This window comes from Corvus kubaryi, unplaced genomic scaffold (assembly GCF_017639235.1).
Source record: "Corvus kubaryi isolate FWS band 111438036 unplaced genomic scaffold, C.kubaryi_AGA036_p1.0 37385, whole genome shotgun sequence".
NCBI classification, from domain to species: domain Eukaryota; kingdom Metazoa; phylum Chordata; class Aves; order Passeriformes; family Corvidae; genus Corvus; species Corvus kubaryi.
The window spans coordinates 2,567,775-2,595,245 of NW_024581127.1; the positions used below are offsets into that span (position 1 = coordinate 2,567,775).

Below are 27,471 nucleotides of genomic sequence, written 5' to 3' on the forward strand. Positions count from 1 at the left end.
TACTAAATATCTAATATCTTACACAAAATAGCAAACACACTTAGAAGATTTGTGAAATTCTAGAATTGTATTTGCAGCGACTGACAGAAATGAGCAGTACAATTTTTTTGGTTTGTGCAGTTGTAGTGAGATTGTTCCTCATTCAGGTCAGTCAGTAAAAGGCAGAAATCTTAATTGCTAAAGTAGAAAGAGGAATGTTACCTAGATGAATAATACGTACTATATTGAACTCTTAACACAGGCAAGAAATGCTGAAATTTGTATTTGCTTTGTATGGTACGGGGAGTAATAGTAGAGCTTGTTTCAAGGAAAAAAGATGAAACATAGGACATATGCATTTTTGCAGGTATACTTTATCATAATGAGAGGTTCAGCCTGTAGAGCAGTTGATGTGTTTAATACAATACCAAAATATAGACTGACCTATAGTGAACTGAACTTGATCATCAACCCTAAGAGATTTTAATAGACAAACATATTTATGACAATAGCGCCATCACAGAGCTTTCTAGCACTTAATATATTTGTCACAGGCAGCAATACATTTATGCTCCAACTGGGCAGATTACAATTTTTTGGTACATTGTATCAAAAAAGCAAAGACTACAATTGGAGAGGGGGAAAAACCCTGACAAACAAAAGAACTAACATAACAAATAGTCTGAGCTAAAAATATGCTCTTTTCATAAGAATTCCAAGCTGTAGATCAGGGGTAGCAGTATGTTAAAAATGCTGCTTAGTTTCTGATCTGTGCAAGTCCTTACTTTGGCAGACTTTGTTACCAATACCTTGTGTTAGAATGAACATTACTTTCTCCTCCTTTTAAGTAATATGCTTTCTTCAAAGGAGCTTTGAGGAGAGGAGAAGAAAAAAGGCCATTGCAGTACAAGCTGCAACACAGATTATCAGGCATGAAAAAAGGAAAAGCTTCATATACAGCCAAAACAATTCAGTTGTGTAGAGACAGTGTATGCCATTTGAGAGTTGGCAACAGACTATTTGTATTACTCTCTGTCAATGATAGAAGTGTGTATAACATACTGTGTACTGTACTTAACTTTAGGGAAAAGTAGGAAAAAGCTTTGTTATGTAACACTAGTCAATATATCAGATGAAGATGGAAATACTGTATAGCATGGGCTGTCATGACACTGTTGTTTCAGAAGACCATGAATCTAGACAGCTTTTCTCTTTGTCTTGCTTTCAGTTTCATGTCTTACGTGATCAGAAGAGACTTCGGACATAATTCTGACAGGTTTTTTTTAAGCTGAAAAAGACTGCCTCTGGGTTTCATCACCATTTCATGAATTTGTCAGTACATTTGTGCCAGAAATTCTGATTGTTTAAGACTATAGTCAGAATAACTTTAACAGCCCAAATAAATTACTACCCTCCGGTGTGTGGGTCACAAATTATTCAGAATAATTTGGTGACTGAGTAAGATATGGTTTGCTTAAATCTGAGCATAAGTTTTTCTAAGATAAAAATAAATTAGTCATCAAATTTCTGCTCAAAACTGGGGCTAATTCAAAGGTATAAACTCTTAAATGTCTATTTAAGTGTATTTTAAACACACAAAAAATTAGAAAACCAATATATTGGTTTTAAAGACTATATTATGAGCATGAGAATGGGATTTAAAAGTGTTATGTGTGGGTTTCCTTCTGGATGTTAAAGGATTCATCATCATCTATTTACATAAAGTAAAGGTGCAAGATGCTTTTCTCTAAAGCATGAGTAGTTCTACTTTACAGTGAGTCCATTTGAGTTTTGGTACAAGATACTGCTACTTCATTTGTGCATTAATACTGCCTTTGTGACTACCATCTGTTCAGAGAAAAAAACATCAACTCTTGGCATTATCAGAGATATTCCAAGATAGGCCCTCCAGGAAAAGGAATGGACTAGTTAAAAATTTTATAGGTACTCAGGGGTTTGTACCTGGAAGTTCAGAAGAAAACTCATGTATTTAGAGACTAGAAGGGAATAATTTGCTCTTCTAAGGGAAAATAAGTCCCTTTAAGTGGTAAAAGCTGAGAAAGTTTTATAATAACAGTTTCCTGAAATTACTGTTGCACATGCAAACTGGATGGATGAAGAAGCTTTTCCTTAGCATTTGGAGTCATATAAAGTCACTTCATGTACTGTTTTCTCTTTCTGGTCTCCCTAGGCCAAATCTCTACAGTCCAGTACTACGTGAGCTTTGCTTTGTGGCATTCTGAAATTGCCTTTGCCCAGACAGAAAGCTTGCTTTGTTTCCAGCTAGTAGGTTTGCTCAATGATTTTTGTGCCCAGGATTTCTAGTGGTAAATTCTGCAGTGTTTTTGTGAACCTACTCCCCTTGTTGCTCTCAAGAGTGAAACAGTCTTGCAGCAACATGAAATCCTGTGAGGAGGACAGAAGAGGAAAGAATAAGATGCTGGATATGATCAAGTCCCATAGACCCAGAAGATTTTGCTTTATGCCTGCAATCTTGAAGGCTAAATTTTTCTGTTTGTTGGAGTAGTATTTAATCAGGGCAGATCATTTTGCAAAATAGTGCTTCTTAGCTTGTAAGGTAGTTCTTTAGAGTTCAAGCTACTAATTTTCAGTTAGAGGGGATATTTATCTCTGGTTGTATTCAGCAGTGTATCTGGCTTTCTGTGTTCTTAGAAGCAAAACACTGTGAAGTCCGTGATTGCAATCAGTTGCAGAACTTCACATTTTGTAGGCCAAAATCAGTGGCTCATGACTGGTTTTTAAAACTAGGCCATGGATAATAAATGAGTTGAAAACTGGTATTATCTACAGATGCTACTAGATAAAGATGTGAATTGTTCTTGCATATTAAATTTTGAAAATCTACTCATTTGTCAGTCTTTACAGCTTAAAAATGAAGCTCAACTTGGAGCAAGAGTCCCCCATACTTTCTTTTTAAAAGCCTTCATTTTAGCCCAGTTTCTATGATTGGTCTTTAAGGGAGCAAATGTCTGAGAGTCTGTGGAAGAGTACAGGGTGCTCTATTCATAAATGTCTTTTGTTAATGGGGAGTGGGAGCTGAGCAAGGCATTAATCTGTCAAAAGTTTAAATATATTTAATAGATTTTAAAATATAGATATATACATAAATATATATACACATACATATACACATATATGTATATATATACCTTCCCTCACTCAATTTATCCATCTCTTACTGAACTGACTGGAGAGCCCTTTCTGTGTTCTCTCACTTTTGGTGTCATGGGTTGACAGGGGGCAGGGGGAGGTTCTGCCACCGCTCCAACTCACCAGAAGCAAGTCCCAGATAGCTTGTGAGGGAGGCCCTGGGTGACAGTCCAATGCAGAAGAGGCCAAGAACTAGGAAACAGCAGCTTTGTCTGCTTTGACAGTGATTGCTGATCTCTGGATCAGCAGTGTCTTGGTTTCTGACTTCTCTGTGATCCATGTTAAATTGCTTTTTACGCTGCACTAGGCTAAAACAGCTTGACAGAGTTCATACTTTCATCCCTGTATCCAAGATAATGCTGGGGATTTTGAGTTGCTGGTGATTGCTTTGCTTTGATTTTTATTACGACAATATGTTTACCAATTTACATTACAGCCTGCAATCCTATATCTATTTCAGACAGCAGTTCTTTTCAAATACATTTTGAGCACCAGAAAACCAAGGACAGGGTAAAATAAGTCTCTTTAACCTTCACTGTCCTAAGTGATGTGTGAGTGCTACAAACCCCTCTTGGATTATCATAAGCGAACATGCCTTGTTGATCAACAAGAGGAGCAGAGATCCAAATTAGTTCAAGAAATCAATAGTTTGCATTTTTATTTTACCTTTTTTAACATTCATAATTATATTTCTGCCTGCCAGCCAGCTGTCACCCTGTAAACAACGCTCTGCTTTCTTTACTTTTGTTCATTCTGTTTGAAGTTGAAATCAATCGGTACAAATGCAGGTGATGAAAGGCACTTTTAAATTTTATTGAATCATGATTCTAGTTCCTGCTTGAGGGAGAAGAGCAAGACTGCACTGCACAGACAGGTCCTAGCCTCTGTTTGCCAAAACGAAATTAGGTGCAGTAGCTGCAGAAATCTGTTCAGGGACCATAGGTCTTACAGGCTCAAAGGAATCATTTAAAGCATCCAAATGAAACAAATCCCAAGTTTATTTAAATTTTGCATTTCCTGGAGGAGCAAGAGAAAAATCTTCTATAATCTTGATCAACCCCAGAAAAATCACTGTCTTATTTTCTTTTCTGAATTTTAATTTCCCCTCCAGAAATACTCTCCTTAGTGTTACCATCCTTCAAGCAGTGGGGTTCTGGCTGGCAGACACTTGGCTGAACGATGAGGCAGGTTTTGCCAAGGGTTGATTATGCTGTCTCCTGTAGCTGGCAGTGGTCCTGCAATCCAGCTAAACCTGCTTCATCTTCCACATTGCAAAGCAGAGTAGCACCATAAGCTGTCCATCATGGCCAGCTGCCTTTCTGTGAATCAAATGAAACAAGGTGAAAAATAGGTGTTCTGGATTTGTATTTTTGACATTCTATGATAAGAATCCTTCCTTTTAGATTCAGAAGTTTTCCTGTAAGAATTTAGTTCTGAGCTCAGTGAGTGCATGCTACAAGGAAAATCCTTGGAGTTTTGCAGCTGTATTTAGGCTATCAACTCCACAGTAAGAAAGCTTTCGGAGATCGATGGGACTACTTTCAGGAGACAGGTTAGCACAGACTGAAAAACTAATCCATACCCTTCTCCAGCCATCTGGCCTCAGCTCGGCTTTTAGTCCTGCTACCTTCCCATTTAGTCAAGATGCTCTTCTATTTTTTAAATGTTATGTCTATGTTATGTAGTTCTGTTATGTCTGCCTACAATTAGTGTATTTTTATGATACCATACCCACTGAGCCATAAACAAACTTCTTTGTGTAAAATTATTTAGGATAATAGAGTATTACATTCTGCACTGGTTACTACCTAAAAACAGTTAAATAATTTTTAAATATGTGAGAATTTGTCTTAAAACAAATAGTGTCTTAGCACAAATAGTACTATACTGTTTCTACAGTAGTAATTGTTTTAATTTTGATCTATATTTGCCTTTCATGGGCAAGCTGGTACATTTTTGCTTTGTCATCTTTATAATATCTAATACATATACTGGATGGATTATAGTCTTACTGTTCTCATGCATGTTTTAAATTCTGAGACACTGTCTTGTTTAAAATGCAATCTGAAAATGAAGAGAAGTGCATAAAATGCAGTAAGATAAGATGGATAGAAGTCATTACTAGTATGGATTTCAAGGTGTGCTTTTTCTTGACTTGGTCTTCTTTTAACATTATGGATGTTTAGTAGCAGGGCTGCCACACAACACTATTACTGTGCTCTGTAGAACCATCCTTCTACGCTTCAGTTCCTGCACTATTGCCTAATTGGCAGTCCAGGTCTTTGAAACTGGTGTTTTTCTGCAAAGTCTTCCATGTTACAATAAAAGTAAAACAGGACCTCTTGAACAATCGGAAATTAAAAAATTTAACCAGGTCTTCTTTAATTTTGGCATGAAGAGAGGTAAGTGAATAGCTTGAATTATTACAAGACAGGAAGTAAATTGCAATTTCCTACCAGATTTACTTGCCTGTTTACAGAGGAAGAAACCTTTAATGGAAAGACTTGCTGCACAGAATGAGAGACAATGGCCAAAGCTGGGGTTTCAGATGCCTTTAGATTTTGTTCATTTTTGCAAGTATAACTGAAAATGAGTAAATAAAAGGCATGGAATACTTCTAATTTTTGGAAATGCTGTTCGTTCATCAAGCAAAGAGTATTTAGTAGTGAAAATGCTTCCTTGCAACATTTCCAGCTGATTAGAGGTGGTAAGATCTTACAGGAAAAATGATTGTGAAAAGATGCTCCCTGCTGTTTTTTAACACTGACAGATGATGTGTAGTGAAAAGAAGTGCCGTTTTTTACTTCTTAATTTTTCTTTGAAAATCTCTCTGTTTTAAAGAGTTAGAATAGTTACATTTATTTCTGGAAATAGATTGGATGACAATAATCGTTCAATCTACAGGAAAAAAATCAACATTACCTCCTTCATGTTTCATACTTCATTATTAAAAATTACTAATATTGAACCAAATACTCCTGATAAAAATATGTTTGTAACCTACAAAGGAATTCATTAACCAAGGTTAAGTCTGATATATGACTAATAGATACTTACCTCCCAAGACTGATTGTCTGTCTTGATAAATTTATGCCATCTACTTCAGCAAGTCAGAAATCTGTTGGTAGTTTGTGTCTTAAGAAAGGTGGTAGAGCTGGGTTTGATTATCCTGTCACAGGATGGTGGATGTATGCCTGATAAAGTGAGTTGGGATACCTTTATTCTGAGGTTCGCACAACTATGTAATCACAATGGTGCCTTTTGTGAACGAAACCCCTGCATGCTGATGCTTAATGGATAAAAGGCAGAAAATCCCTTTAACATGGACTGCACATGCCCATTCTGTTCGGTGATGATGTATGTTCCACAGTTACTTTTGAAGTGTTGTTTTTGATTCAGTGTGGAATAAATACACTTGATGGGCATAATAATGATGGCTTTCTGTATGTTGGACTAGTCTTCAGTGGATGGGTTCCGTCCAACACTGATTTTAAAGTGGTGGCCTTTCCACACTGGCAACATCTCAGCTTCACAAAGATGCATAAAAGGACTAAACCTAACTAGTTAGGTAACCTAGGACTAACCTAGTCCTGAACTCCAGCAGAGTTCACTGTAATTGTGAAATACAGGATTGTAGTTTAGTAATGTATGAACTTCATGCTCATTTTCTCTCTAATACTTAATGGCTGGCCAAATTTACCTCTACTGAAAAGAAATTCTGTTCAGCAAAGTTTCAGGGTATGGGCACAGAGAATGCAAGCTTCAGCTTTACTTGCATGAAGACATTCTCACAAGGAGAACAGCTTAGAACTTATGGGAGAATCTTGAAGTAGGCCTGCCTATACTTCGTATGCCTATTTCTTATAGTCCAGAAAAACATTTGTCCTCCTTTTTAGTTTTATTGTGTCTATTTTCTTCCTTGGGTTGCCCATCAGAATCAGTGCATATTACCCAACCATCGCTATTAATTATAGACAAATGTCCCGAAAAATGTTTACCCCAAAGTGATTTACTTTAACACTAAGTTTTTAATTGCTGCATGCCTTGACTTAAATAATATTTGGTCTATACACATTAATTTAAATGACAGCAGAAAATAAAAAGAATTCTTACCGTGTAATTGGTCTAAAAGGTGGTCAAACCATACCATCATAGATATGATTAGCTTATGATGTACAGGAAGAAAAGTAATTAAGATAATAATAATGGCATTAAATTACATGTTGAATATAAGCCTTAGATTTTGATTAGACTAAGCATACATACACCCTTTTAGTATTTTTTCCTATTCACGTAGTTGGAACATAATTCATTTTGACATCTCTGATTGTAGTAACTACTAAACCAATTTGTTTCACCTCATCTTTTCTACTCAGGGCATTTTTCTAAGGGATGCTTTGGTGCATTTTTGGATGTAGAATGGCTGAAAGCCTAATTGAGACCTGAGAATGAATTGTATGGTTTAGATTCTTTTTACTCTGGTAACATTGATACACACTTTGCTGCGTGGCACGTCTGTTGGTAGTGAACATAAACTCAAATTGTTTTTCCTTTCAAGTGACATTAGACAAGCTGTTGTGAAATAATCAGTTTCCCAGAAAATTTCAGTCTGTATTCATATTTTACAACTCCATTTTTCAGTACAGATGTGCATCTGTCCAGCTGATTTGCAGCCCTTAAGTGAAAATCACATCCAGTCAGAAACAAATGGACTATTGGTGATAGAAAATTATTACTTTTTCAGTCATATTCAGAATGGTTTGATCCAGAAGTTGTTTGAAAGTTTGTGTTTAATCTTCACATCAATACTGTCATGACTGATGGGAGACTGGGGATAGCAGGCAGGAGCTGGGAGCAGCTGCAGCCCCTTCTGTTTCTTGGAAACCAAATGGATGAAATGAGGAATTCTCAGCCCAGTTGTCCTGGGAAATCCAAATGTCTCTGCCTTGCTGTTGTAATCTGTCAAGGCAGGGAATTTATCATTCTAACTGACATAAATTCTGAGATGATGAATTTGGGTCTTTTGTTTTTCTTGCATAAAAAAAAGGGGTGAGAGGAAAAGAGAGGGAGTCAGAACAGATTTTGATTTGTTTACACTTTATAATCTATGGACTTGGGCTTTATGCTTCCCATAACAGAATGTTATGAGGGTTTTTCCCCAAATAATTTCCTTGTTTGGCTTGTCTGGGCTGATTGCATCCAAATGACCAGATACTTTCAGAGGTCAGAACTGCTTCCAAATTGCTTTGTAAACTTTAATACCATCTGTTTATCAGATCTCAAAATGCGAGAGAAAACTGGATTATTACACACTGCACACATTTGCTAACAGTCCTTGATATTGAACTTTGCTCAGGCCACCAGAAGAATCTTACAAGATGGAGAATAACCAGATTTCATATTGTTTAATAAAATTTTAGAAGTTACATTGGTTTAAATTTGCATTTGCTTGATCTCTCCATGCTTGGCAGCCCTATTGCTGAGGTACTTCCAGTTATGACTTTTCCATGTTACCATGTGATGTTTTGTGTGTGCATTTTTTTCTTTCACAGCTGGTGTCCAGGGCAGTTTGATATGTGAAAAGGGATATGTACTAATTAAAAAACTATTTGAAGAGCTGGGAGAAAGCCCCAGTATGTAGATAAGTGTGAGTCACTTCAGTATAGTCTCATGGAAGGTTAATATGATCAGCTTTATTAGAAGATTCTATCTCACTGGTCTGGTGTTCAGCTAAACTGACACTTTTTGAGTGTTGTTGTTGGGTTTTTTTAATTTAGAAAATAGTAACCTTATTTCATAATCACAGGACAAAAGCCATAATCTATAATTTATATTTAACTCTGCCATTCATCAGACCTTTTATGCCACATGAAAGGTCTGATGAATGGCAGAGTAAAATACAAACTATATACATTTATATTAAAAAAAAAATATATATATATAAATAAATATAAATAGGAGGAACACGAATGCTGGTGATACTAAATTGCACCTCAGTGAAACAGTATATGCAAATGCAATCATGTCTCTGATGCTATTTTAACAATTTTTAACATCTGTTAATGAATAAGGTTTTTTAAAAGAGAAAACAGATGTATCTAACAAGCATTACTCTAGGACTACACCTCAAACATAAAATGTTCTATTGAAGAGGTTTTATAATAATTAACCTCATCACTGCTGTCATCATAAGTGTCTTTGCTACTAATTTCATAGGATATGTTAAAAATCTTACCCATAGAATCACTATTCTTACTTGCCATGAAGTGAGATCTTTAATTTTACTGTATGTGTTTCAGAATTGTACTGTAGTTGTTGCCTACCTCCAAAGCAGCCTCTTGAAGTAATCTTTATTATGCTGTTTTGCTCTGTCTCTGCTTTTCCCACTCTGGTTGTCTTTATCTACACACTTGGCAGCCTTATTTCTGAATCATGGTTGGTATTGTCCAAATGGAGAGGCCTCATAATATCCATGATCGCCAAGCATTTCATCAGGTTTTGGATAGGGAGCAGCCTGGCAGTCTTTTTCAATCACAAAATTGCACTTAATTCTTCAAGATGACCTTCATTTAGAAGGTTCTTTTGTTAGTTTTGATTCATGTGTGCAGAATCTAATTTTTTGGTCACTCTTAAGGGTTCCAGAAGATGGGATTTATGGGAAACTTGGCTCAGGAATTGCTTGCTTGAGAGCTGTGCGTTGAGCCCATATGACACCTACTGAGAAACTTTTTGCTGTTTTTGTTTGGTTTAGATTATACCTGTCAAAGACATTTCAGATACTTTTGCTTGTCTCCATTGTCAGTAGAACAAAGACTCCTTTGCAGTCTGCTCTTGAAGGTTGCATGTTTAAATTTTGGTGCTGGCAAATATTATGAGCATGTACTTTGTACAGTATTTCACTCTGGAAAGACAAGAAAAAAACACATTTAGACTCATGTTTAGAATTTCTAATCTAATATTTAGCTATCTTACACCTTAATCAAACACATAATAGAAAAGATCAATACACTCTTGCCTCAAGTTAATTCTGAGGTCAGTGTATACAAGAAACTGAATGAAAACTATCTCATTACCAAGGAAAATCACTTAGCTTGTAAATTTTTAATGAAAGGCCATTAATAAAGCTACAGATCAAATTTAGTATCTTCTACACTCACTTCTGTGAAACTTTTTGCTGTCCAGAAATTAACTTAAGCAGTATTTAAAATGTGTCGGGGTTTTGGATTTTTTCAGTACGAAAATAAGTAGACACATTTTTCCTCCTACAGATCTTCTGCTCAGCAAGATGAGTGTTTGATTGAAACATATTGTCTGTTCCGCGTGCATATTATAAACTATGCAGAATACTTTGGTCAGGATTTTGCCAAAAGCATGCTCAAAATTATATATTAATACTGTGTCTTAGTTTTATTATTTGAACTTGAAAATTATAGCTTTTGTCAGGTTCTGCTGAGGTTGAAGCCTTTTCTGTACAACCTGTCTTTCTGGTTGAAGAGATTTGATGATTGCAGTACTTTGATTGTGAAGAGAAAATCATCAAGCAGGTTTCTGGTGCAGAATAGAGCCACTCTCACCTCTTGGGTGATAGCAGCCCTCAAACATGTTCTTTCTAAAAAGTACCTGTTTTACTCAGGTTTTTTATTTTTATCCATGAGTTTTCTATGGCTTTGGTCTTGGTTTCATGAGAAGCCAAGCATTTGTTCTTGTCCTCACCATGACAAGGAAAATCAAATGGCATGTCCAAAATGACTTTCCCTACTACTTCTTGCCTGGTGTGCTGGCAGGTTGTCTGTCCTACAACACGATCTTCAGCTCTGAAACTTTTCTGGTTGCTCTGACACAACAGTGACAGCCTTTCTATTAGATGAGCTATCACAATCAGTTTTTGTCCTCAAGTGTTTATTTGAAAAAGATTGGCAAAGTGGCACAGGACAGTTCATTTGAAGGAATGCAGTTTTCATCTATTTTCTTTTTTGAAAAGGGTAAATGTCTCTTAATTTTGCACTGCACTGATGTGCCAAGGGAAAAACCAAGCTAAATTAATTGTAAGAGATTGGGATCCTGGTACCAAAGCCTTGGTCAGCTTTAAGAGGGGAGGGTGAGATGTAACATGCAGAAACCACCTAAAAAGGGATTTATTCAATTACAAAAAATTTTTTTCTTGGGTTGTTACTCTCCAAGTTGTGCACTTGCCAAGCCATAGTTTTTAGTGTGGGGTTTGTGTGTTGGTTTTGGGTTTTTTTGGTAGGTTGGGCTTGGTTGTTCGGGGCTTTTTTCTTAACAACAAAACAAGACAAATGCATTTGATTGTAAGTCAGCAGGAACACTTGTTACACTCAAAATCTTAAAAACGTTATACTGTTCAGGCTAATGCCTGCACGGGTGAGGGAGGCATACAGGGCAGGTTTACTATGTAATCTTTTTATTTTATTTATAACTTTTTTTTAAGGATAATTGATTTAAAAACAGTTATTTTAAGGAGATCTCCTCTAGCAGATAGCTGACCTCTGTCCCCCATTGCAGCTGCACTCTGAGTGTCACCCTGGAGCAGGCGATCACGCTGGCCCGGAGCCATGGGCTGCCCCCTCGCTACATCATGCAAGCGACGGACGTCATGCGCAAACAGGTGAGGTGCTCACTGCGGGGACGAGCTGCACGCTTCCAAACAAGACGTGCAGTCATCAAACAGGAATGACTTGACCAAGCGTTTTTTAGCCTCCATCCTGCCTTGGTTTCACCTTACATCAGAATAGCCTGTTGAGTAAGACAATCTTTATTTTAATACATATGATCCACAAAAACAACTTCAGATTATTAACTGTTGTCAATAGAAAGTGACTCATGCTGAATTAAGGGGATGTGTGGAAGGGAAGGAGAGAAAGAAATACTATTGTTTTTAATTTTCCAGGCAAGATTCCTGAGGACAATGTCCTTATGACAAAATAGTGTTTTTCACTCTTTGGTCATAATAGGATATTAGAATTTTGAGGCTAGATTTAGATATTAGGATTTAGAGGCTGTTTTGTTGATAGATTACCACCTCAACATGAACTCTTGGTGCTAAGGTATGCCAAAAATACTAGATTAAAAAGTAATATCAACTGAAAATGGGGGATACACGTTACTGTATTGGCACAACATTTTCTAGAATATCTTGTTATCAGAAAATACTTTCAAAAGGATGTATCTTGGAAGGAATTCAGAGGAGGAACATGAATGGTCCAGTGGTTGTTAGACAAAGCTTACAAACTGAAGATTAAAGAGCTCAGCCTGTTCAGTTGATGAAAGAGAGGTTGAGGGGGGACTTAATCATTCTGCGTGCGTATGGAACATATATCCCAGCCTGTGGTAGCTTTCAACCCCACAACAAAATCATAAGCAAGATACAGGATACACTCAATCTTGAAGTGAAAAAAACCCATAATTAAGTATTGTAACAATTAATCACAGATAAGACAAGGTTCATATTTTCTGCGTTTTAGATGACATCTAATTTATTATTTTCATTAATTTTGCTACATATTTTGTGCAACAATCACAGTTATCAGAATGATTAAGCAGCTGTGCTTTATTTCTAACTTGCTATAGAGAAAAATATGCATATGCTAGGTGTGACCTTTAGTCTGTTAAAGCAGTTTTGTGGATAGTCTCAAACCACAGATTCGCATCAGTTGTATGTAAGTGTTGCTGCTGAGCATGGGTACGTCAGAGTATTTAGTTTCATTCCTTTTTATATTGGGCTTTCACTTCTTTTGGTGCATAAATTAAGTTTCTGTGATGAATAAACACCCTTGAGGTTCTTGAATCAGGTCATGTACATCTGCTCAGGAATTACAGCTTTAAGTTGACTTGAAAGCTACTGCTTTATATGGATAAACTTGCATGTATAGGTTGGTATGTCTGCTCCTGAAGTTCTAGACAAAAGACAGATCTGCATATTTTGCAATCAAAAAACATGGTTGTAGGGGTTTGCATAAATCTACTTGTAGGATGCGTTCTGTCAAAGTGTACATTTTCAAAATACAGGTCCAGGCCATTTTAAAAAAATGCTGATTCATTTTTGGATCTTCTGCAGTTTATTTAATGAAAATGAAAGACAAAATGAAAGAACCTCACATGGTTTTCAGCAGTTGTAGCTGTACTCGCTCAAATACAGATGTAAAAAAAGGCCTTTCGGTTAGGCCACATTCTTTGAAGTAAAACAGCAGGTCATCAATAGCTGTTAAAGATGCCAAAATCTCAATACCACACACAGACACCGCAGAAAAGTGTGCTAGTCTATCTAGACTTTTTTCACACATTCTTTCTCTTGCAGGAAACCACTATGGCATTTAATGGAGTAATAATCTTTTGTTGTAATTTTAAATTAGTCTTGGAGTTGTGTAGTAGAAATATAACCCTCCATTAAATTCTAAATGCTTTGGAGTAATTTCGACAATACACTATGGCATTTTCTAGAAACCTGTTCGGATTTAATGTTTAAATTATCTGTAGGATTTAACTGTCAGAATCATAATGCAGGCCATAAAACTTGGAAGAAAAAAGAATAAAAAGTCTTCTCGGGGCTTAATGCAGATCATTTAGTTAAGGGCAATACATGTGCCTTTTTCACATCAAACAAACAAACAAATTTGTTATCCCATTTACACACTAAACCTTTTGTGGAATAAAGATATTAGCCACAGGGAGGTGCAAGTCAAAGGACATCTATTCCATCTGTTCCTCAGCAGCATTAACTCCTATCAGTATCAGCTTTCCACAAGAGGAAATTATCTCTATTCAAAGCTGATATGTTTTCTAACTTGGTGCATCAGTACTGAATAACTGGCGCACCTGATTGAATGGATGACATCAGGAATAATTTTTGTTTTCTTAATTGAATGAGGTCAGGATCATGTTGAACAAGACTAATAATAGCTCCAACTGTATTGTTGGAACAATGTTCAAAGTAATTGTCCTGTCAGTTATAATAAGAGAACAAGCACCTGGTCTGTGAGAACTGAAGAAGAGAGACCAACTTGTGAGGATGGGTATGACCTTGGGTCTGTGGGATGGCTTTAGTTAAGTGGTTTTGATTTATTTATAAAATAAAAAATTAGTCAAAACATCCCAACTATCTTTTGGTAACTTCTTATCTTGTGTATATACTCCTGTAAGCATCTGCACAGATAAAATACTGTGTAAAGCATCCTGACAGTGTGACTTAGGGATGCAGCAAGGAGTGGAGAGGACAGAGGCCTAGGAAAGGAGCTGCAGGAGGGCAAAGAGGTCTGAGGAAAAAATATGACTAAAAGGCTGATAAATAGAAAAGGCCAGAAGAGAATTTATGTTGTCTTTTAAGTGAGTAATCATGTTTTCATGCCTTTTTAAAAGTAAAATAACAGCACAATATTTTGAATAATTCTTATAAGTACTGTACTGATTTAGAGCTTTTTGAACAGGTCATAAAGAGAATCTGTGTTTTTTATGTGACTGGGTCTTGCTATCCTTAAATTAATGTGTAGCTTGAAATCAAACCTATAATTTTTAAACGTGGCAATGAGAATACTAATTCATATAGAAGAGTGCAGATTGATGGTGTTTAAACCTGCCATCATCTTTCACCATTGTTCTGGCAGTACTGGTATGCAGAGGGTAGCAGTCTAGAGTCATGTAGCACAGCTCTCCCTTATGAGACAAACCCATGAGACAAACAGTGATAATTAAGAATAGAGTTGAAGAAGTATAAATCAGCAGTATATTGAAAGAGAAATGGTATAATGATGCTCAATGGTGACAAGCAAGTTGCTAGTAATTCTTGGAGGCTTTTCCTTAAAAGAAATAAGAATGTGGTTGTTTCAAGTAAGGTTTAATTTGTGCCCCAACTAAACAATAAATTACATGATTATATAAAGCTAGACTCCTTTTTAAATCAATGCATTTGATTTATTATGTGAGCAAGATACTAAAATTAGTTTGTCTAGCGAGTGATGCAAGTAAAAATAGGCTTGTTTTGTTCTCAGAGGTAGTCACAGCACTGACGTCCAGGATCAGCCTGTGATTAATTTAGATAGTTTTTGCAAGTATATGTATATTCTGGCTCTCACTGCTGTTAATCGTGTGCCAGTCTCAGAAGTCTGTCATGGTGAGATTTCTTTATTATGATAAAATTTTAGAAAATGGCACCAAGAAAAGGCCACTGGAGGTGCTGAAGGTCTGGACTCAACGTGTCTGAGTGTAACCAACAGCTATCCCTATGTCATTCCTGGCAGACATTTGCTGTATCTGTTCTTAAACCTCCAGTAGTGGGGACTCCTGCGCAGTGCTTCCCATGTGGTCTGTTCCATAATTTTCTAAACCTTTTCATTGGGATGCTTTACTTTGTGCCTCATTTAAGTGGCTTTTTTCTTCTATTTTTTTCCACTACAATTCCCATTTTCTGTCCAATATACCATAGACTTAGTGACCGGATTTTCTTCCCTATTTAGCAGTAGACTTTTAGCATTTCAATTGTTTCCAGAAATGGGGCATCTGGCATACTATGGCCAACCTGTTCCTGTGTTACCACCCTCATCATAAAATATTTCTTCCTTATATCTATTCTGAATCTACCTTCATTTAGTTTAAAACCATTACCCCTTGTCCTATTGCTACAGCTCCTGCTAAAAAGTCTGTCCCAAACTTGATTATCATTTCCCCGATAAGCCATCACTTGTGTACATGGAAGAAATCAGTTCATCTCATCTGTCATTTTTCTGTTGTGTTTCCTCAACTAATCATTCTCCCTATTCTCCACTGAACTCTTTTCAATTATTTTATTAAAGATGAGAAGTAACTCTGAAGAATTACAAATAATCTTGCAGGAGTTTGTGATTGAGCAATAACATACTAGATGAAAATCAATGTAAATTACTCTTAAGTGAAGGACACTGGGGAAAAAACAAACCCTAAATTCACATTCAAAATAATTGACTGTGAGCTTGCCATTCCATTTCATGTTCAAGACCTCAGGATACGAGGAGAAAACATCAGCTCAATTTGCAGTAGTTATCAGTAAAGCAGAAGTTATAATGGTTTAGGCAGGGATAGATGCCAAAGTAGAAATCATGCTGTCATGACCCTGAATTTTGAATTATCTGATGTTCTTATCCCTTCCATAAGGATATAGCATAATGGAAAAGATTCAGAGAAGGTCAGAAAAAAACTTAGCAATGGTTGGGAAAGCTTTATAGACAGAACAGACAGAAAGACAAAATAATGTAGGACTGTTAAGCTTCATGAAGGGGGAAACAGACTTTTAAAGAACATGTGTCACAGGTAGGGACTGACCATTGTTCTCACCAGTGAAGGACTAGAGGCATCAAATGAAATTGTCAGATTAAAACAAAATTAAAAGAGCGGAAAGCTGTAGAGGGACTTTTTACATAGGCAAGGGGTAATGGCTTTAAAATGAGAGTGGGCTTAGACTGATTCTTCATTTTAGAATAAATTTTAGACATTAGGTTTAGAAAAAAGCCTTTACTGTGAGGGTGGTAAGGCACTGGAACAGGTTGCCCAGAGAAACTGTAGATGCCCCATCCCTGGAAATATTTGGGGACAGGATTAATGGGGCTTTGAGCAGCCTGGTCTAGTGCAAGGTGTCCTTGCCTATGGTGGGAGGTTGAAACTAGATGATCTCTGAGATTTTAGGAACCCAAACCATTCTCTGATTCTTGATGTAACAAGCCAAGATTGTACCAAAGATGTGGATCTTTGACAAGAAGGTTAGTGATGTGAATTTATTACTGGGTACAAGATGAGATGGGAAAGAAAAGAGAATCACTAAAGTTGATTAAATACATACTTGTTGAAGAAGAGAGGAAGTATTCAATGACTAATGACTGAATTCTGGAGGAGTTTCTGGAGAAAGATGTATGTTTGTCATGGTTGGTAGTTATGTGCCTTTGCAATTTTTGGAGACAATCTTCCTGAGATAGACGCAGCTCTAGTAAAATAACTTTATATTCTGCCTTAAGTTTTATAGGTACTCTAGTTATTTTTTCTATCTTTATCACCATTTTTTTTTTTTCCTTAAAGAAATGTAAAGACACAGTATTTTTTTGTGGCGCATGTTGATTTACATACAATCTGAGAGCCTATCTGAGTGTAAACAGCCAGCCTTTTTCATATTTTGTTTGAGCCCATGACAGTGAATTAATACCTTCTCAATTACCTGTGCACCTGATTTCAGTCAAATGAAAGATCTAGTCTTCCTCAGTCTTGAAACAATTATTATACCTCCTTTACATCATGTGCATCTGGCACTGCAGCTCTGTTAGAAATGTAAATTATCTTTAATGCTTCACATCAACCTAAATTACACTGTAAGAATTCTGAGGTTATACAGAATTCTGTTATTTTGTCCTGAATTTAGGTAGCACAGAAGGAGAAACAAGAGTCAGTTTATTTATTATTGACAGAACAAGTAGTTTCCATCTCCTTTAAAACGATAGAAAACCTAGTAAGTCTAATGGATATTTCTTTATTATGACTACTTTACATCAATAAAACTGCACTTTAAAAGCCAGACCTCATATTTCAAAAACTTTACTAAGTTCTTTGGTATGTGTAAGCTGGTATGTTTGCAGAAGAGGGTGTTTTTCACAACAGTTCATGGTATATGAACATTGTGCATGTTTTATCCACTTCCTACTTACTGGATGAGTCAGTGAGACAAAAGTACTTTCATTATTGTTTTTGAAAGGATCAACTGAAGTAGAGAGAGACCAACTTTTCTTTTGACCCTGCTTTAAGCAGGGATGTTAGACTAAACAATCTCAGGAGGTTCTTGCCTATTTGTTTTGGGGTTTTTTGTGATTCTGTGATTATAAAGGAAGTTCAGGACCTCCATTTGTCTAATCCTTATTTATTTCCTCAATTTAGGCCATTTTTGTAGTTTTATTAGTATTTTCATGGGAAATTACCTGTAATATTTGTTTGTTCAAAAGTTCATAGGAAATAGGTGACATTTCAGAAACCAGCTTTATCCATGACTTCTACGCGGAATGGTGACAAAAATCAAACAAATTGAAATGAGATGTGTTTGGATTGTTTTAAACCTTAAATGTTAATATTTTAATGAATCTCTTTTATATTAGCAAGATGTATACGTATGCATTTATTTAGTGACAAAGTGGCAAGATTTTTGTTCCTTTATTTCTTTAACTTGTTCCTCACCTTAGAAGACAGTAGTTGTTTTGGGAGATTAAACATATGTGTTAATTAATTATAATCAATAGTTATGTTCATCTACAAAGCTCAGAAAATTTCCTAATTTGTTGTGGGATAAATGAAGCAAAATTGTTGTATTTCTTCCACAGGGTGCGAGAGTACAAAACACCGCCAAGAATTTAGGAGTGAGGGATCGAACACCACAGTCTGTGCCACGGTAACTTGATTCTTTGTGTCCTAGACCATGATTTTTTCTACTTTGTGCCAAATTCAGTCCCAGCTGCTCAAAAGCTAACAGTAACCACTGACTATATTATGCTCTAGTTGGTAAGATTTGGCTCTTAATGTACATAAAATCAGTTGCATTCGTAGCCATACAGTTTTACTTCAAGTGATTAGTTGCAGAAGTCCAGGCTATGTAGCACTTCAAAACATGCCCATTTTTGAAAAATGAAACCTAGTTCATGTTAATTATGAAAACACTGGGGTAAGTACTTAATCACTTGTACTATTTAGTGGGTTTAACTAGATCCATAACCCCATTTTAATGAAATATCGTACCGCAGTATCTCAGCAAAATCATGTTCTAGTTGTGTTTGGGGATGATGTAGTCTTTCTTTGTCTCTTTCTGAAACATGCATTACAATGAAAAATGACTTGTTCTATATTTATCCAGCTTTTTAATGTTGTGATGGATTTCAGGTACCTGAAATGTTTCTTTAAAAGCACAATACTTATAAATAAAAATAACCAAACAACCATGTTCTTAATATGATCTTAAAATGGTTTTAGTAATCCAGAACTAATTTAAACTGGGTTTTACCAATTTAAACGTAATGTTTTTGTTGACAAATGAGAACACATTGAATGAGCTAGACACATAAGTGAAACACGTAACATATCCACTGTGGTGTTTAAATTTCAGTAAGGAAACATAGAATTAGTAAAACCTGATAGAGATGACCATGTGAATGTGATTAGCTTAGGCAGTCCGGGACCAAAGATCCCTGATCAGCTGTCTTGCCTTGTGGGAGCCCATGGCAATAAAGTAGCATTTTGTTACATTAAAAGCAATTAAAGCATTACTGGGAGAAGAATTTTCATATTTTGAACAGTATGATTTGTGCCTTAAATGAACTCCTTCATGACATAATTCTGGAGACAGCCAAAGAATTCTTGCAACCCAAACTTTTCCCATTCCAACATGACAGCGCATTTATCTAGATTCAGAGCTTTTGTGATAAAGGAAAAATCTAAGTTCTCAAAAATAGAAACTTAGCAATGAGATTTTTTGGCTTTGCATATGTGGAAAAAAGACTGCCTCTTTCCAGATGAAACTCCTACAATGTAGCACTGAAAAGCTGAAGAAGAATTATGAGAACATAGAATAGGCAGATGTACCCAGTATGCTTGCCAGTCAGCATCAATAGCAATATCCCAGAATATCCCAGACCTCAGTGGTCGAGGCATTAGATGCCCAAGTCAGAATAGTAATCAGCAGGATACTTTTGATGTATAGCTAAACAATACTATGGGTTCTCAGTTCTCTACTTTGAAAACAATTTTATATTTGGTTTCATTTAACATCACTTGACAGGGTTCTCTTGTTCTCTGCAGCTGCCACTATCTCTGTGTTTTCTTAGCTGATCTGTTTGTACCAACTCAAATAGTTGCTCCATATATATTGACCCAGAACAGGCTATTTCTGCTCTATAGCATCTTCATCAACTTTAGATCCTTAGGGGTTTGTGCAGCCTTATTATTAGTTTGCTTCAGAATTCCTTTATACCACTTGCTCTGAAGACAATCTTACTGATTACTGCTTTAACCTGAAGAATACACAGACCTTGGTACTTGGGGCTGAGGTTTTCTGCACTTTGCTCCACAGAAATTAGACATTGCTAAAACATCATCAAGTATTAACCCCACTGCAATTGTTTGGATGAGATTTAATGAGATGTAATTTTATCTGTCTTTCAGCTTCGAATATTACTGCTTTATTATGCCAGCAGAATCAAATAATTTAACCCGTTTATTCTTCTCTGCCTCCTTGTCTGTATAAAGATCAGACCTTCTATTGCCTTATATATGGCTCCTAAGAGATGTTTTGGTGTCTGCACAATGTGATCTTAAAAGACTGTGTTTCTGAATCTGCCATATGACTGTGTTGAAGAGCCCAGTGATCTTCAGAACACATTATGGTGGAGATTTCTCTTTGCTATTCCTTCAGTGATACATTTTCCCAGAGAAGTATGTGTAATCTCCAAATGAGATCATGTCTTGCTAGTTCTAATTTCTGTGGTTTCAGAGGAAATACCGTATGCTGGACAGGAATACAGAACAAGGGGTGTGAGGTCAGAATGATTGCCTTTTATTTTCAGTATTTCTATCACTAGGCTAAAGTTTCAAACACCTGTTAATGACCAAGTCCCTGCAAAAGGGGTTAATCGAAGTCCAAAAGCCTTAATAAAAGCAGTGGCTATTTCAGTCTGTACTGAGGTAGTCATTTGAACCGAATCTTACTGCTGTTGACTTCATCCATGAAGAAACAGAGGGGAGAGAGTTTAAAATCTGCATGCTATTGTCACTTATCTGACACCTGTCTTAGGTGCTTCAAACAGCATCTGTTTTTCAGGGAGCTGTTTTTAGAGTGAGGTTTGACTTGGCCAAGACAAAACAGAATTGGAGGCAATGACGTTCACCAAGCAGCTTTTCCAACTGAGAAATCCAGGGCAACAACTGATAATTGGATTAATGAAGGGATCTTCAGTGCAGAAAAATGAAATATTTTCTATATTGAAATGTGTTTGTAAGACTGCTTATATCTATCTATGTGTTTTAATGATTCCACTTTCAATGTAAACAATAATGTTCACAAAGAAGATTTTATTAATTTTACTTTGATAGTATTAAACTGAATTCAGTACCTTTTGTTTTGCAGTGCAGAAAGATGTAGATTTAGTTTGTGTTCCTTAAATTTACTCATCATAGTAATAACCAAGCTCTCAGAATAATTGCTTTGTTTGTCATTGTCAGATTGTACAAGCTGTGCCAGCCACCACCACCTGTTGGAGAAGAATGAGGAGAACTGCTTCAGAAAACAATCCAGTAATGGCCTTTAGGATACTGGGACTGTATGACGAAAATCCTACTGCACTATAGCAATATGTCCCTGCAGCTTTGATAAATAAGAAAAAAAAAAAATCTTTTGCTCAGGACAAAGAAAGAAATATCCTAAATATTACCTACTGGCATTGAAAAATGTCTTCCCAAAAGCATTTCTGAAATCTGTGCACTCCAGCCTTACACTTCCTTGGGAATTTTACACTGGAATCAGATTAATTTGTTGTGTCTTGTTCAGCCACATGATAGGTATAGCCAGCAGCTTGAAAACAAATGTCTTGTTCAGAGGCAATGTCTTCACTTGTACACTATGCAGAATGTGTTCTTGTGGAAGCCTAGATAAACTTGGCTTGATAATTAACATGCACTTCATATGGGGCCCTTTGCATTTGATAAAGCTTTTTTTCCTGTCACCATCATAATTTCTCAGAATTTTGACATTACTGTTTCAAGGATATAATGTAAGTGAGGTTTAAAGATGGAAAACTCATCTCAGAATTGTGTTTAATGGCTGCAGGCAGGTGCTTTGAACAGTGTGTTTATAATCGGTAAACTCAGACATGTCTGAAGCAGTGCTTGTCACACTGCTTTGGAAGGAGGACCTACCTGGCATTAGGAGTACCTAATGGTGTGGCATAGAAGGTGAAGTTTTGCCCTTTTGCAGCTGCCATTATAACGAAGGAGAAGGATGAGTCTGATCTTCATCCACTGGTCTGCTGAATTTCAGACTCCAGTGGATGTTTTACATTATTCCATCTCCGCATTTCAGAGTTTTCCAGAGCGGTGTATATTCATCTATAGCACTACACTAACAAATCTACATAAGGCAGAGATGAGTCAGTATTGTTAAACTGGAAATGACTGGTTTGAGTTAAAGCATAGTTTGGGGTTTTGATGTTTTATGCTACCATTTTCCACATTTTGTCAGAATTGTTTTGTATAGCATCTCAGTTCTTTGAAATGGTAATTGTTATAGATTTATGTTGAAATTGTACTAACTATTTAGAGAGCCCAGGGAGAATTTATCTGCATTTGGCTGTTCTTTTGGCCAAAGAATTTTCAGAGAAAATGCCCCCAAATGAGGATTTATATATGAACCCATTAAAACAAAAACTGTATTCTGAAATAGTACTACTTGTAGCAGTAGCGATGTATTCCATTAGGGCAAGACACATACTGTTTGAATAAAATTTATTTTTTTGTACAACAGCGGCCTGTAGTTATGCTGTAGCAATCAAACCTCACAACATAATTTTTGCAATGATCTCAGTATTTATGAGTCTATCAATCTACAGTGAAATAAGTGAGAATTCGAAAGGATCTATACTCTTGAAGAGAGTGGGGGTTTTTTTTATAGAGGATATTTAGGGAACTTGTTACTTTTCTCCAAAGGAGGAATTAGAGCTCCTACCTTTTTCAGTATTCTAAATGTTTTTACACAGACTTTAACTTTGCTAAGAAAATAAATATTTTTATATATCCACAGATACATATGTCTGTGCATATACGTACATTTCAATACGTGTATATTTATGTTGTCATATCAATTACTGGTCCTACCATAAAAAAAGAATGTTTGCCTTAAACTATGACAAGACATGTGGTAATGAATCCAGTAACAACTTAACCTTTGTGCTTTTAAGTTTACTCTCTTTTGTAGTTACTGGAAGCTATTGAACTATGCTATTTTTGATTAAAAAAACTTAATACCCAAAACCAAAATCCAAATCAGAAAAGAAAATTTTACTTTTAAAGACTTTTGTCTAGCATGACCTAATGCTTATACGTAAGAAAGAGTTATGTTTTCTATAATTGCTGTTCTAGTCAGGATCTCATACTTTCAGACGTGTTTCATTCGGAGCAGCAGAATTGGCTACAGTAATTCCTGCTCCAGGCAAAAGCACCAGTATTTTCAGTTTCTGCTTGTTCAGACACCCGAAGTACAGAGAAGCCATAAGCACCTCAAGCCAAGGGCGTGCCGGTGTCAGCCCGGCTCTGAGCTCACATCTTCCTGTGAGGTTTCTCCACATGAGGTTTGATTTACTATGAGGGAAGTCAGCTGTTGGCTGCATGGAGCTGCTGAGCCTGTATACAATAAAATAACATAGAGGAAAATGTCTGTTGCATGCACATGCATTATTGTAACTAGTCATTGCTTTTTTTATATAGCATGGAAAATGGTAGGAGTGCAAATACTCCAAAATAGTCTCCCTGTATAGTAAGATAATTTCCTGTTTCATTTTGTTGTTGAAAGCATGGGATAATAGACATTGTAAGAGACAATAGTTATATGCCAGTCACTGGACAAAATTCTTTAGCTATTGTTTTATGAATGTGCATCAGAAATCTTTACCTCTTCTTTTGGTATCTAACTTCTGGTTCTGTATTCCTTTTTGCCCCCTCTTTGAGACAGTTTTCAAAAACCTATTCAGCAATATGAGCTTATTGGTGTCCCATACTGCAAAGTGTCTATTCAGCCTGGTGTCAAAGGAGCTGAGAAACTTAAGATCTGGTTTTCTGGGTTTACAGATAGAGCATAAAAATAGGATTCCACAGTAACACACAGAATCACAGAATCAATTAGGTTGGAAAAGATCTCTGAGATTGTTGACTCCAACTTATAGATCATCGAGTCCAACCTATTTTCAGAGGAAATTGGGCAAAAATGTCCCACTCACTCTCTTTTAAAAGGGGGGGACTTGATTTCTCAAAATGTTCTTCAAAGCCTGGAACACTGTGTCATTTTCACACTGCTTTTCTTGTCCCTCTGCTTTCAGAGCACACTGCACATTCTAACACATTGACTTCTAATAACACTAGATGGACCTTTAATAAGTCCATTCTTAAAATATAAATTTACATAGGTTCATTATTAAAGCTGTTTATCTTGTTCAGTATATATATAGCATGTATTTATTCCTTATACAAGGTGCACTTGCAGCGTAAAAAAAAATCCATTCTCATCACAGTATGTTTATCCTCTTATAAATTTTTAAACTCACAGGTGAGAAGAAGAGATGACCAAGAGTGATGATTTATAAGAATTGTATCACCTATAGCTTCTTAAATCTTTGCTTTGACAGAAACAGGTTATGTAGCCTTTTTTTTAACAACAGTGTGTTGTACTGGTTTAGGGAAAGCATTTTGTATGTAATTTTTACTTTTTCACCCAAGACAAGTATAATTCTTCTGGGAATAAATTCAAGGATCTAGAGGCATACATTACCAAATACTACCATGATTCAATGCTAGTCTGTGGGTGATATATAGGGGATTTAACAACTGGGAAGGGAGGGTTACAGGCCAAGGAACAGCTGAGTTGCCATGAGTTGCCATAGCATTCATGCTTGGAGAAAACATAGATTTAAGTAGAGCTGAGGATATTTGGCCTATCTTTGTAACCATTATCTATGAATAATAGGATGTTAAACAGTCCTTAGTCTATTAAATGGCCATTAATTCAGTCTAGTTCCCCAAATTAGCTATTTTTTAATACCTATATTCCTTGTAGATTGTAAATGTAAATTAATATAAAAATGTATATAGTTCAGTTTTTCAATGTCAAACTTTGTGTTTAGAGATCCATTTTAAAGTAAATATTCCTGCTGTCAGATGAAGAAACCAACCAATTTCATGTCCACTGAGAGAGTTGGAATCTTTAGTAGCTTTTTGGGTAGATTTCACTGGGTTTTAGCAAATCATCAGGCTTTTGGATTGGTTTGCATCTGTTTATTTTAATGCAGTCAGTAGTGGTCAGAACTGCTCTTCTACTGGTTTAGAGCCAAAAAAATTAAACTTCAGTCAACAATGATTTATGGTAGTCATACTTAATTTCATTTGTTAGAATCCTTTAATGGAAAAAAATGAACCACTTTTATAGATCTGGTTTTAGCCAGAGAAATTCACTAGCAAACATGTTTTATTAATTCATTGTCAGATGTAGTGTATGTGTGTGTATATATATATATATATGTATGTATGTATGTATTTAAGACAATTGCCTGAATGTGAGTATACACATCATGGTTAAGCATGATGCTCAAAAAAGGAAAGTGTCTTTCATTTATTTTCATTTAAATGAGAAAATCAGTAAATGCAGTATATATCTACATACTGTTCCGTACTCTTTACTTTACAGCTCCTTCATGGATATGTCTGCCAGCATTTTATGCATATTTTGCACCATTTTTGTTTAACATTATGAAAAGAGCTAATGCATTGACTTATGTATTTTATCTCTGTACTTGTTGATAAATGCAGGTAGTGCTTTTCTAACTGTACTCCAATAGTACTCTGGTAGTGGTAAATTAGATGTGCAGTACATACCTGACTCAGGATATCTGGATTTTTCATCATTAGGTTTTGAAGTATAAAAATATACTGAACTCATATTTTTGTATGCTGACAATTGTGTAGGGATTTTTATATACTGTATATGTCAACCAAGTTTTCCTAAAGAAAATTTATTATTATGAACGTTTCCCTTTTCCTGCTAGAAGATGTGGGTTTATGTTTTATTGTTATGTATGTATAAATGAATATACAGCATGCACAGTCATGCAGATGTTAACACCGGTGAGAAATTTCAGATTGTCTAGAGGCTAATTGAGTTTTTCTTAATGTTCTTCTCTAAAAAGAGTATCTCCATACTAGAAACCTACTTTAGAAATAACTTCAGTTTGAAAGTCCAATAGTGTGTTCAAAGTAGTTGGGACATTTCTGCAAGTACTTAGATTTGGACTTTTGTGGGAATATCCATGACATCATCTGTGTGTGTATGTGTGTCCTATCTGCAGTACCATATGCCAGATTTAAAAGACTAAGCAGCCTTATTAACTTCTTTACACCCTGTACATAGTGTATGTATTTGGTTATACTTGTGTTACACTTTAAAAATGAACCTAATTTCTGCATTGAGTATTGCACACATTTTTCAAATTAAGAATATATTTTGTAACATCTCATTAAGCACAAGAGACCATTACTGCTTTGAAATATTATGTGTAAGTACAGCCATATACAGAATTTCTCAGTCAGCTTTTGTTTGAAAACGATCAAACTAGCAGTTCTGTAGGTAGTTGAGTTTATTGGAAGTAACCTTTGGAATTAAAGATCCTTGGAACATGGATTTAAATTACTTTTTCCTTTATTTTGTAAAGTGCCTCTGTAGCATACTTTGAATCAATTACTATATTGATTATGGGTAAAACTAATACTGTGTACTTTTAGATCTCTGGTTTATTTTTTTAGTTACATAGTAAAGACTGGAATCATAACAATGTATTACAAAATGTCACACAGCAATAAAACCATTCATAATATGGCCACTGCAAACCTCTTTATTTGTAAGCAAGAAATAAGTTGGGAGGGAGGGGGTTGGGGATCTTTAGCCCTTTCAGTGTGCCTGCCTAGGAATTCCACTGCAGGAGAACAGAAATTAAACTTCTAGAAATAAATGTTTACAGTAAGAATCTCTTCTGCAAACCCAGGCCCAACCTAGACTCATTGCTGGTAATTGAAATATATCTTTACCACCACTGGAAAACTGAGCCCTGCATAAGCAGTAGCCTCTGGCTTTCAGCAGCTGTACTTTGTGAAGGCTGGAAGAGACACACGCATGAAAATAACTTTCTGGCCCCATGGTGCCATCACTATTCCATGAAGCTCTGAAATATCCACCATTTCTGCACTTCTTTGTCTGAAGACTTTTTGCTTACTGCTGTGCACAAGGGTAAGCCGACAAGCATAGTGTGGAGTGTTGTACTCCTTGTACTAAAAAACCACCTATAAATGACTGATCCTTTAGAGGGATCTTTTGGGATGCCAGGGGGTTGAGGAATTGCACTGTTTCTTTTGTAGGACCAAAAGCTGATGAACTACTAGACCTTGCAGAGCATTTGTCTCTATATGAAGTAAATTCTGATTTCTACAAGGTTGTTGTGATCAACAGATGTTCAAGACTGAAAGGAACTGTGGAGACATGACCAAAAGCAACTACAATTACTTTGT

At 36.1% G+C, this 27,471-nt stretch overlaps 1 protein-coding gene and 1 long non-coding RNA gene across 4 annotated transcripts in view; one reads left to right on the forward strand and one right to left on the reverse strand.

Annotated features, from left to right (window-relative positions):
* The window catches only part of PREX2 (phosphatidylinositol-3,4,5-trisphosphate dependent Rac exchange factor 2), a 173,764-nt gene extending 146,975 nt beyond the window's left edge, over positions 1–26,789 (forward strand). For both annotated transcript variants that reach the window (XM_042036246.1, XM_042036247.1), the window contains exons 39-41: positions 11,674–11,776; positions 18,489–18,556; positions 21,376–26,789. In XM_042036246.1, coding sequence (XP_041892180.1) covers positions 11,674–11,776; positions 18,489–18,556; positions 21,376–21,421 — 217 coding nt within the window. In that variant the 3' untranslated portion in view covers positions 21,422–26,789. The remainder of the gene's footprint in view (positions 1–11,673; positions 11,777–18,488; positions 18,557–21,375) is intronic.
* On the reverse strand, positions 49–21,379 carry LOC121668424. Of its 2 annotated transcripts, XR_006017368.1 has the most exons (3): positions 21,267–21,379; positions 11,656–11,904; positions 49–10,051 (listed from the first exon to the last, which is right to left on the reverse strand). It is a non-coding gene; the product is annotated as an uncharacterized LOC121668424 (long non-coding RNA). The 2 variants fall into 2 exon arrangements; XR_006017369.1 differs by lacking the exon at positions 11,656–11,904.
* Positions 26,790–27,471: the final 682 nt, after the last annotated feature.